This window comes from Pangasianodon hypophthalmus, chromosome 25 (assembly GCF_027358585.1).
Source record: "Pangasianodon hypophthalmus isolate fPanHyp1 chromosome 25, fPanHyp1.pri, whole genome shotgun sequence".
In the NCBI taxonomy this organism is placed as follows: domain Eukaryota; kingdom Metazoa; phylum Chordata; class Actinopteri; order Siluriformes; family Pangasiidae; genus Pangasianodon; species Pangasianodon hypophthalmus.
In genome coordinates, this window is record NC_069734.1 from 10,584,046 (window position 1) to 10,596,331 (window position 12,286).

Below are 12,286 nucleotides of genomic sequence, written 5' to 3' on the forward strand. Positions count from 1 at the left end.
TAGCATACATCAACTTTTATTCAGAACAATGTCTGGTACACTGAAAATGCCACTTATATATAAAGACTACACCGACTGCAAACATAGCACCAGCAGCACTACACCTCTGCAGTTAGAATGTCATTAAAATGGTTTAATATGTCAGTGATTATGAAACAAATAAACATTAATTCAAAAATAATCTCCCTCAGGTTATAATACATTACATCTGTGGAAATTACTACTGGGATGTTACAAAGAAATGTCAGTACAGCAAATAAACGTTTTCCCAGTTGATTGCCCTTCTGCAGTTTCTGTATACAATGGTGTAATAGTAGTATTAGACAAACATATAGGTCAGTCAAAGTAGAAAAACTCGTCAGACATTTTATACGCCACATTAATGTGCACCATCTATAGTTCAGATACAAATCAACAAGAAATGCACTTAATCACTATTCCTCCTTTTATGTCGACTATTCATCTGCTTGGGTCAATAGTCAATATAGCATTTTACAGTGCAAACATCTGAGCAGCAACATATTTACTGAGTGACATTAAATAATATTTTATTTCATTGGTAAGCTTTGTACTGTACAGTAAAAACAACAAATAAAATGTCAGAAATGTCAGCTGAGATAAGCGAGCACATGTGTCTATGGTAGAAAAGGAGCATTTTTTTTATTTAAGAGCTGAAAGCTACAAAGCTAGAGGGAAATAAACCTGAACTCGCTGTGAGATTTCTCCTTAGTCCAAACTGTGGTGGTACTGTATGTTTTTAGAAAAATATAAAATTGATAAAAGATGAGAATTTTTTCATGTTTCTATATTAAGAATATGCTTTGCATTAGTTGATAAATATATGTATAGTACATAGATATGTAGTTCCTTATGATTTAATAAGTTATGATTGTGGTATTGAAAGCTTTGGCAGGAAAAAATGAAATAAATAAAAATTGTCAGTAGGCTACAATATCAGTCTTCTGTTCTTGTCCATGCTGTGTATTAGGTAAGAAAAATAAACTTGCAATAAAATGTGGCCTGTCAAATGTAGGCAAAATAGCAGCCAACTGCATCAATACAGATTTATCAATAAAGTACTAGGTGCTGATGTAATTTAATAACAATATCCAACCAAAAAAAAGGTGGGTTTTCTGTTGGAAATGGCAAAGATGCTCAAAAAAAACAAACAGCACGGATTCAGTGCGCCTTACAGAGTTGATCACTTGGTCACTGTCCATTTATATTGCACGTATAGCCACATTAACAGACAGTCACAGGCAAGTAAAGGTTTCAATGTGACACCAAGCCAATGGGGAAATCCGTGGTTTGGTTAATTCTGAGAGGAGCACTAAGACTTTACACTGAAACAAATGATATGCAGAATTTCAGAAGGAGGCTACAACAGGACACGTAGCCTCTACTTCCACAATGTCTGTTTTTACTGTTTTACCTCCTGACCGGCAGCATTTAGAGACCTACAGTAGGTGTACCGCATTTAACATGAAGTCACCGAGGCACCAGAATGGATTAGCATGGATTAGCATGCAAGCTGTGTGTGGAGAGGGCGATCGTCTTCAGGACTCAGATGCATGTGGAGCGCCAACCTCTACAGGAGTGCCGGGGTGAGGGAGGCTCCGTGTGCCGTTCCTCCACATGTCCACCTAAGGACATAGACTTGTCGTTATTGTTTTGGATAAATTCTTAATGAAAAGGTACACTAAATCTAACAAGCCAGAACAGTTTCAGTTTCTTTGGCATTGGTTAAAATCGAAACTCACTGAAGGTTCTAAGGGTGTAGAAATGAACAGCTTATTGGATTAAATAATGATAAGCCAATATGAGATGCCAACTCATATTATGACCACATAATGTTGGATAATAATGTCAGTTTATTTTAGCTATTTGTACCAGGTTATGCATTGAATGGCAAGTAAAGAGCAAAAAGGCACTGATGTCAAGCCTACCTCCACTGTCTCCTGGGCGTTGAAGAACTCTTCAGGCTCTTCGGGGCTTAGGGGAGTCTGGGTACTAGAGCCAGCCTCTGAACTGCTCTCGCGCAGCTCCACGAGCACGGGCAAAGAGCCTGGCACAGACACAGACACAGATCCGGGCAGGTTAGAGAAGGACTCCCTGGCCATGCTGAGTTCAGCTTGAGGAGAGCAGGGAGGACTGGGGTCTGTTTCGGCTTCAGCATGACTCTGAGCATCCTCGGCATGTTCACATTCCGGGCCGTCTGGAAGTGGTGAGTCTGTAGATGCTGTGCTGTCCATGGTGAGGTCACTAGGTCTGTCTGGACTTTGGGATTGGGGGTCATTGACAAAGCTTGGGTCAGAAGGAGGGCTTTCAGGAAGACAGGAGGAGGATGGAAAAGCAGGCTGGCTGGCAACATGGGAGGACGAGTGGATCTCCTCACTGCTCTGCGGTGTAAGAGTTGCTTTCTCACTGAAGCTGAAACGAGGAGAGATGTCCGCCGTGATGGGAGACGAGGGACCTGCGCTAGACACCGTGCTGGAAGGACCGCTGCTATCTGCACAGAAACACACACAATAACCTTTACTATTCTAACACATCAAAACTGTAAGCCACAGTAACAAATACAGACCACATGCAATTACAGAAAAAACAAACAGGTCGAGACAACGTGACATGGATCATAATGCATTTTTCTTCCATAAACTGACTTAATTCCTAGAGAAACAACTCACCATTTTTGCTTAACAAAAATTTTATGAAAGGGGGTTTAACAGAAAAACAAGAATTTTTCTTTTTTTAGTAAGAAATAAATAGTGCACAATAAGACCAGGTTAATTCTGATTACATGTCAATAAAGCCTCAATCAGCATTATTTTAGGCTAAGAATTCTCTGTGACAGAAAAGATCTGTCACATATTAAGCACTTATTAAGGGTAGACTAAAAAACTGTATATTTTACTAAAATGTATTCATCCTTATACCACTGATTTTGATTTGTCAGATGTTGATTAATTTTCCATAACAGCACGACTCAGAAAGAGCTTGGCCTGTAGCCAGAACTACTGTCAAATATATTACTGTTTCTATAATAAGAGCTAACCCAGAGACTTGGGCAGTGGGCACTCCACATAAACAAAAGTTTAAAATTGTTGAAATGGTGATTTTTCTGCCAAGAGACATTTATTTAGTATTTTTGTAAGTAGTCTTCAGTGTCATTGCTTTGAAACAGTCTGCAGTAAAGATGTAACTTTAAGTTTTTAGACATGGGGGACACTTCAGGAGGGATTTGCACTTTACATTTTCTTCATTAATATGACAAGTAATATGACATTTTTTGTCTTATTATCTTCAAGAAAGAAAAAAAGAGAGGCTGGGATGACTGCTATAATGCAAAAGGTAACAGGAACTAACTTGTTTCTAACTTTGGGACGTGCTCCGCTTCACTTTGGGCCACGTCACATCACCCTGTCCTTGATTATTTTGATAATTATCCTTGATATTTTTATCAACAGCATGACTCTTTGTGGTTTTTTTTGGGGCACTTCTTTTTCAGTCAATAGTTCACTCGAAAAAGTAATTCTGAAAATTAGGAAAATGTTGACAGGAGATTTACGTGCAAGTGAAGGAGCTGTTTGTGAGAAGACTATGGGTGTATTTGAAGTTTAGGAGACCCAAGTGGTGCAGTACTCACACCAGGGAGGACGCTCGGAGCGTTGGCGTAGAGACGCAGAGGAGGACAGCACTCTCTGAGGAATATACGAGTCCACCGAGGGCTGGTTCTGAGAGTCAAACATAGCTGAGAGAGCTGCAGAGAACAGCAGACACAGGGTAAGCAAGGAGTGATCTTCAGCACAAAAGCTGATTATATGAACAATATGCTAATCTTGCTAATATAGTAGATATTACTACCACTACCTCTAGTGGTTCTGGTGTGTGAGTCCCCTGCGTTTTCACACACTGCCGTCAGGAACTCGTCCACCTGTTTGAGTGAGAGCGAGTTGTGCAGCGTCTCCAGTGGGTAGATAGACGGCACCATGGAGCAGCCTTCAAATCCTACAGAGCAGAAGAGACACAAGAAAACACAGTGTACCCATAATACAATCTGTGTGAGCTGCAAGATACAGCAATGTGTGAGGAACATAAACCACACACTCACACACACACCCAAACACACACCAGTAACGTTCCACCATATACTGGTTAGTAAGAGGATCACAGGCGACGTCTGCCACACACACACACACACACACACACACACACACACACATACACACACACACACACACTATTTCCAGACTCAGAAGAGACTGTGTTAACTAATTACACACATTCAAGCATGTTATATCTACTCAAATTCACTAAATACTACATGAAGTAGAAGCTGCAACTGTTGCTACCAAATGACACAAAATCAACCACAAAAAGAGCAAAATTGACTTCCTCTTAGTCTATTTAGATGCTTAAGTAAAAACACAGTGAGAATTAATAGCAAGGTTAAAACAAATCACACAAACCAGTAATAAAGCCCATCTCACCCAAAATCTTTTCTGTAAATATGTACTTCAAAAAACCCAAAACTAAAACTCCTGTCACAAAAACTTGCCAAAGCCGCTATATTAACCAATATTTTCAGCAATTTGATCAGCCTTCCTAGGATGCAGGATGGCACAAAATTTGAAGGCAGAATTATAGCGGAGATTTGGAAGTTATAATTGCTAATTTAAAATTTGTTTATATCAAATTTTTATTTTGTAGCCTAATGATATAATTTGAAAAAAAAGAATTTGATGATTTGACCATATGAAGGCTTATTCATTTTGTTCTCTTGGGGAACCCCTGAAGGTACAATGGATATAAGTCTACACACCCCTGTTAAAACTGCGATTTTTTTGTAAAAATTGAAATCACGATAAATCACGTTAGGTCTTTTTTCACCTTTAATGTGATATAGCAACCAAAAAAAGTGGTTAAAATCTTTTGAGTAAGAGTCTAACAACTTCTTGATTTAGCAATTTTATTTGACTCTCCTTGAAAAAATCCTCTGCATCAATCAAATTGCAAGGGTCCTGATCACAATCGCCCATTGCTCCTAAGCAGTCTCCTGTGCACAACCCTCTTTAGGTCATTCTACAGGTTTCTGATAGGATTTAGATCTGTACTGGGCCATTCCAGAAACACTGATCTTTTTCTTCTGAAGTCATTCCCTTGTTGACTTGGATTTGTGCTTTGGGTTGTTGTCGTGCTGGAAGGTGAACTTTTTCTTCATCTTCATCTGCCTTACAGAGGCCAGCAGGCTTTGTGCCAAATTAAATGGGTATTTGGAGCTATCGATGATTCCCTCCATCTTGACTAGAGCCCCAATCCCAGCTGAAGAGAAGCAGCGACACAGTATGATGCTGCCACCACCATGCTTCTTTGGGTGATGAGCTGTCTTGTTTTTGAACCAAACAAATCTTTTAGAATTATGGCCAAAAAGTTCTATCTTGGGCTCATCAGACCATAATGCATTTTGTTTTGGTAATTTTTTTTATTCTAGCCATCATACCCCATATCCAAGACATGCTGAGAACACGAGAGATTACTGTCACATGGAGGGAGTCAGTACTTGCCAGATATTCCTGCAGCTCCTTTAATGTTGCCATAGATCTCTTGGCAGCCTTTCTGATAAGTTTTCTTCTTGATCTTTACTCAATTTTAGAAAGACATCTTGTTTTTGGCAAAATAACTATAGTGCCATAGTGTTCCATGGTACATCTTCTGTTTTGGAAATTCTTTTGTACTCCTCTCCTGATCAATACTTTTTCAACAAGGAGATCCCGTACATGCTTTGTAAGCTCTTTGTGGACCATGGCTTCAGCAGTTGGATAAAACCAAGAAAACATCACGAAAATCCTACAGAAACAGCTGATCTTTATTTTGGGTTAATCAGAATCACTTTGTTGAAGACAGGTTTGTGATAAGTTTTTTTTTATCCTAAAACATTTCTATTTGTTGTTCATTTGAATTTTGTTGGTTGCTATATTAAAGGTAGAAAAAGAGGATCTGACATGATTTATATTGGTTTCATTGTTTTACATCACAAAAACCTGCAACTTTAACAGGGGTATGTAGACTTTTTATATCCACTGTATGTGGAATCCTACAGAGGGTTTTCCTTTCAGGAAAGGTTCCACATAGAACCCTTTCAGAAAAAAGGAATAACTAATGGATAGCTAATGGTTCTCTAAGACTGTATCTGTAGACAAGATTTTGGGTGCAATATAATTCCTTTACTTTTTATCAGTATTAGTCCTGTAGTTCAAGTGCAAAACTAATAAAAAGCAAATGTAAGATATCAAACACAGCTTGAATAATTGACTATATTTGGGGTAAGTGGAAAAATTTTCAAAAGTTTCATTTTGAACTGAACTATTTCTTTAACACATTAGAGTTATTGCACCTACAACTGTAAAACTGAACCATATAATATTTAACAGATTCTTCCACCTTCACTTCAGTCAGTATCATCTGGCAGGTATATGAGACATAGCATTTAATCTGTGGTCCTCATTTGATCCTGTTCAAACATTTAAAAACACAAACTGGCATACCGCTCAATGTAGCTGAGTTTCAAATCCACCAACATGCAGCAGACTTTGTACAGTCACCACTCATCAGAATGACACTTCAGTAAAACATCATCCAGGTCTGAAAGCTTAACCACAACAATAACTGTTGCTATTAAACTGTATTAGGATACATTGCCCATTTGCTGCGTAAGCAAAACAACAGCAAAAAACAGCAAGCATTACACATGCTCAACACAAGCAGTATGGAAGGCGAAGCTGGGGCAGCGATGACACGCCAGTTTAAGTGCAGCACAGTGCAAGGCAGGCCAGGGCACGTTATGTTGCAGCAGGGCTAACCGTATAGGTACTCTAAGGGGTCCTGGCCGGAGATTAGCCAGTTTCGGAAGAGGCGCAGGTGGTAGTAGCACTGGTGGAGGTGGTGGGCCAGAGTGCTGTCCAGAAAGAGCGGGTGGCGAATATTTGGGTCTGTGGAGAAGCGCCGGAGCAGCTGGGCTACCTGCTGTTCCTCCAGCGGCTCTGAGGAAGAAGAGGCAGAGCATGGAAAAGCAGGGAGGAGGGTGGGAGCGGGCTGATAATGGCCATGATAAAACGTGACAGTCTGGAGGAGGGACTGGTCTTAAAACTGCATATATTCAAGAAAGGCATTAGGAGCAAAGGGGTATAAAGGGGTATAAGGTTCAGCTGCATAAACTTGCACACAACGAGCTTTTGTCTGTCCAAAGATACTCAATCAAAACCACTAAGGGTATGACAAAGCAGACTGAAGCAGAGTTGTAGTCTGTTGTAGTCAATTGCCTTTATTTAACAGCAAAATGGCTTCATATGGAGGTAAAAGTCGTTAGACATATGCTGGAGTCTCTGGATTAACCCAATATGGCAACAGACCACAAGCGACTATGGACGAATGTAACAAAATGAAATATTTAACTGGCATGGCGAGGAAAGAAAATTCAGCCTTTATATTCCTAGAGAACAAAAAATAAATAAATAAATCCACCTACCATTTACATAAATTCTTCGGTCATGACATTCATAAACAAAATAACATTGCTTATTCTCTCTCCTCCAGCAAAGTCAAGGTGATACATTTTCTTGTGACAGTTTCACCTTGCTGATTCATTTGATCAACATAGCTGAATTATAATTTAGTTATGGAATAAAATACTATCGTCCTCCCTCAGAAGGTGGCATCAGAGTGTGTCCTTTAATTCATTCAAGTAAACACATTTCTAATTCAAGTAAGACATTGTTATATCACAAATTAGCTGCAGCAAATCTAACATTTGCTCAAAAAGATCAAAAGAACCATAAACCAAGATTTTGTGCTACAATATACCGGATGTTGTGGTGGCTGAAAAAGATTAAAATCTGATGTTGTCCAAAATACTGTGGATTGTACCTGCCTGTAACATATTTTGATACCACAAATTTAAGAAACCATAAATACATTTCACCAAAATGACATGAAAATGGTTTTAATTTCTTTTTAATCTTGCTTTGGCTATTCCTGCCTTGCCTTTCTGCAAAGATGATATTGGGTAATGATCTAATTTAACAAATGCAGTGGTGAAAACAAGCAGTTAGAAGGTCTAAAGAATTCTAAAACTTCTATGCAAGTTCCTGACATAGTGAATAAATGTCAAACTTTGATTAAGATGTTGGATTGTGACGTGCCATAGCAAAACAGACATAAACCCAACCAATTAATTTTGTAATCTGCAGTGTGAATGGAATCTTTAAAAGCAATTTTTTTCACTTTTCACCTTTGGAGGTAACCAGAATTTAAAATGCTGTAACATTAGTTGTGGTTGAGATACATGCAAAAGAGAAACACTGCTCAGTAAAGTCAATATTTTACCATGTGAAGGTTTTCCCAGGCCACCATACAAGTAAAAATTCCAGTAAGTCATAGTCAAACAGACACTATTTCATTCTATTGAACAGATCTCACACAATCACTAGAAACTCCACAGTAGTACTGATGTGACCGAAATCACACATATGGACTAATATTACTGATTTTGATACTGCTGGCAAAACTCATAGATTGACACAAAACTAAAGATATACTGTATGTGTCTTCATTTGTAACTGCCAACATCTCATCAGACAAACATGCAAAACTAACAAACAGTGTCAGACACACCACTCCTACAAATAGCCATAATGCCATGGAACCTTACTATGATACTGATGTCAGAGCTTTGAATATCAGCTGATGTCTGATACTGATTCAGTACAAACATCCATAACCAAACAGACTCTGTGAAAGCTTCTGTTACCAAGTTATCTCTTCTCAGAGATAGAGGCATGATATAAGATAAGCTGTCTTGCAATCATGTGCAAGATCTGTGTCATGTCAGTTAGGATGCCTTAACAGCATAAGAGGATTAAATTATAAAATGTGTCAAATCCGAACTGATATCGATCCAACGTTTCAGGCCCCAATATTGATACTCGGTATTGGGCTGTTACACTGTAGTAGGTAGATAAAATCACACATGTGCAGTGTTTATACTGTGTGAGTTCACAACCTACTTCAGAAGGACTGTGTGGGATGCAGTGCTTGTGTGTGTGTGTGTGTGTGTGAGAGAGAGAAAGAGAGAGAGAGAGAGAGTGGGAAGTGTAGTGTGCAGTAGCACAAAGCTACATCTTTAATCACATCCTAGAATGCGCTATAGATAAAAAGCAGTGTAAGGCTCCCATACTGTAGAGATATAACAGCCGACGCAGCGTTGTACCACATTCACATCACTCACATCCTTAAATCATTCCTGTATGTGGATTTTTTAGAATGTATTTTTTTCCGGATGAATAAATGCACTTGGAGATTACACTCTTAACACATCACCATTATGAATCCAAGATATACTGAAGGTAATATACTGTATATGAAACACAGTGACCTATTTTTGCATCATTAGCACTATTTCAGCTGGTTCTCACTCCTTCTGTATTTTATGCTATCCAAACAGTAAAACTGATAAAATTCTTCACTTGTCATTTATTTTTGCTATTTTCATTTATCACCAGAAATATACCAGAAGCATAAATGTACAGATAACCTAAGCTGTCATTTATGATTGTTGCCATGGCTACATGGCTAAAAGCTTACATTATGAGTCTATACACTCATATTTGATAAGATTTCCTTAAGGCAGGGGTGTCCGATCTTATCCACAAAGGGCCAGTGTGGGTGCAGGTTTTCATTCCAATCAAGCAGGAGCCACACCTGATTCTACCTGTTTAATCTGATCTTGGCTTTCAATAGACTCAGATTTGGCTTCTGCTTGGCTGGAATGAAAACCTGCACCCGGCCCTTTCCAGATAAGACTGGACACCCCTGGCTTATGGTGTCCCTAGGTAAGAGTTTAATGCACAACTGCCAATTAGAAATGAGTATTTCCTGTGCCCATGGTATAAACACTATTTAAATATAATTAAGCACAAATGGGTAATTATGGTTAATTATTGGTACGTCTATAAACAAATATGGCCTACTGCATTGGCTAGGTTAACCAAAATAACACAGTTTTTTTCTAAGGTTTTAAGGATTTGAATTTCCTGCAAATGATTATTGTTTAAATATTAAAGAAAATAAGAAGTAGGAGCCAAATAACTCTTAGGCCAGGCTGTTCCGTATTATTCATCAATATTCATTTACATGATATTAATAAATACATCAAAATGAACAGTGATCTGGAAAAACAAATAACAGGCCAACCTTTCCCCTGTTAACAAGTAGTTTGGAAAACAATATAATATTTCACCATGATTATTAACACGTAATAATCATGAGTGCTCTGTGGGAAGGGATATCATTCATCAGAAGAGATACACATCTGGAACTCATATTCCTCAAATTGTATTCCTTATATTCAAATCATATTCCTCATACAGAACCCAACTGGAAAAATGACATGGCATTAGCATACGAGTCACCTTCGTGCTCACATTGTACAGCGGCTAAAACATGTAGTGGACAATATCGAAACAAATGCTTAATCCATGAGAAACTAAATATGCTAATAGGGTAAAGGTTCATAAGGTCACAGGCCAACTGTGGTTCATTAACGCAACATAAACACACACACACACACACACACACACACCTCCAGCACTTTTACATATCCCAAGAAAAAAAAAATCATACTGTTGTCCAAAAAAAAGAAAAGAAATAAAAATAGAAATGTATCAACACTGAGATCATTAGGTAAGAGTGAGAGACTTATGCAGGGTGTTATAAACAGAATGTGAGAGTGGTGTTAGAGCGAGCGTCCAAATGAATGGTGGACCGAGACGGAGAAATTGGTGGAGATGGAGGGAATACAGCAGTGACCATGTTAAACTGAAACAAAGTTAAACACTAAAGAGATTAAGAGACTTTTTTTTCCAAAGGCATGCAAGACAAGGAAGGTGGAGAAAGGTGAAATATACTTAGAGAAGCAGACGTACCATTAGTCGGATGCTTTGCAAACGACACAGAAAATCGCTTTACTGCCGGCATAGACAACAACTCTGAGGAAATAAAAAAGGTCACGGGTGTTACCATCTTTGGGAGTGCACCTGTAGAGGATAAGGGGGCTGTCTGGGTTATACAGTGCTGAAGGTGTGAGACATTCAGAGGACATTAGGGAGAACAGAGCTGGAGTTCACTGAGGGGCTCTATGCTACTGTAAAACCTACAGCAAGACACGGTTAGAGAGTCACTGAGGGTAAGCAAGAAAAGCAGCTTTTAGCACAGTGTTCAGTATGATTCGACATAGAAGCTAAACAACACTGCAGTCTGTATAATTTTTCTGATCATGTAAGAAAAGCTTTCATAAATGGATCCAGAGATTGCTGTAATCCCACCCCAAATTAGAGATACAAAACAAAGAAAGACTCTCTAGGCCTCTTAGCATGGCTAACCTTCACTCGCATGTAAAGCATTTTAGCTGCCAACACTTCCTACATTTTACAGCCATAGGTCCCTGTGGACCACTCAGCTCACTTATTAGAATGGTGATCAAGATTTTAACCTTCACACTCACACACACACACACACACACAGAAACACTACCTTAGATATCTTCAGAGGACATTGCTATAAATTACAGTGAAAACAAAAGGACAAAGATCGGATATACAGACACCACACCACATAGAGGTTCACATTTGAATATAGGTTTACCACAGATTGGAATGAATATCACTGTGGACATGGGACAGATGAACGCACAGACATTATAGTCACAATAAGACTAGACCATGTAAAACCTTGCTTATAAAATGGCAGTGGAGAGAAAAGCGTCTCATGTCACATTGCCACCTTGTGGACAAAAATATTCTCCACATATAGGAATGTTCTGGAAGAATATCAAAGACATTGCCTCAATAGAGGGGCATCTCTCTCTGAAAGTATTTAAAAAAAAAAAAAACTGTCTAAATAGAACATCAATTATCCCTGACTCTCATTTTATCTATAGACACATACCAAAGGAAATGTGTCATACAATGCAGTAATATAAAGATATTTCAATATAACAGCTAGCTGTTGGATATAAAGGTATAATATAATCTGCTAGTTAACCAGGTAAGTCTGATATTGCTATTAAAATGACAAATTTTTCAACCTATTCTTTATAGTGCACTGAAAAAAAAATCTTTATTCAAAACCCACTTCTAGTGCATTTGGGGAAAATTATTTTCTGTTTTCTCAGTACAGGGCACTGTGTCAAAATTCTTGTTTGTAATAATCACTACTGATGGATTGGATAGAG

The 12,286-nt window shown here is 38.5% G+C and overlaps 1 protein-coding gene across 4 annotated transcripts in view; it reads right to left on the reverse strand.

Moving 5' to 3' along the window:
• The window catches only part of ppip5k1a (diphosphoinositol pentakisphosphate kinase 1a), a 34,699-nt gene continuing 22,413 nt past the window's right edge, over window positions 1-12,286 (reverse strand). The window contains exons 27-32 of one of the 4 annotated variants that reach the window (XM_026937532.3): window positions 10,980-11,042; window positions 6,861-7,040; window positions 3,871-4,008; window positions 3,647-3,760; window positions 1,947-2,509; window positions 1-1,643 (exon numbers count right to left, since the gene is read on the reverse strand). In XM_026937532.3, the coding sequence (XP_026793333.3) occupies window positions 1,557-1,643; window positions 1,947-2,509; window positions 3,647-3,760; window positions 3,871-4,008; window positions 6,861-7,040; window positions 10,980-11,042 (1,145 nt within the window). In that variant the 3' untranslated portion in view covers window positions 1-1,556. The remainder of the gene's footprint in view (window positions 1,644-1,946; window positions 2,510-3,646; window positions 3,761-3,870; window positions 4,009-6,860; window positions 7,041-10,979; window positions 11,043-12,286) is intronic. The other 3 variants (XM_026937533.3, XM_026937534.3, XM_026937535.3) reach the window with 3 other exon arrangements.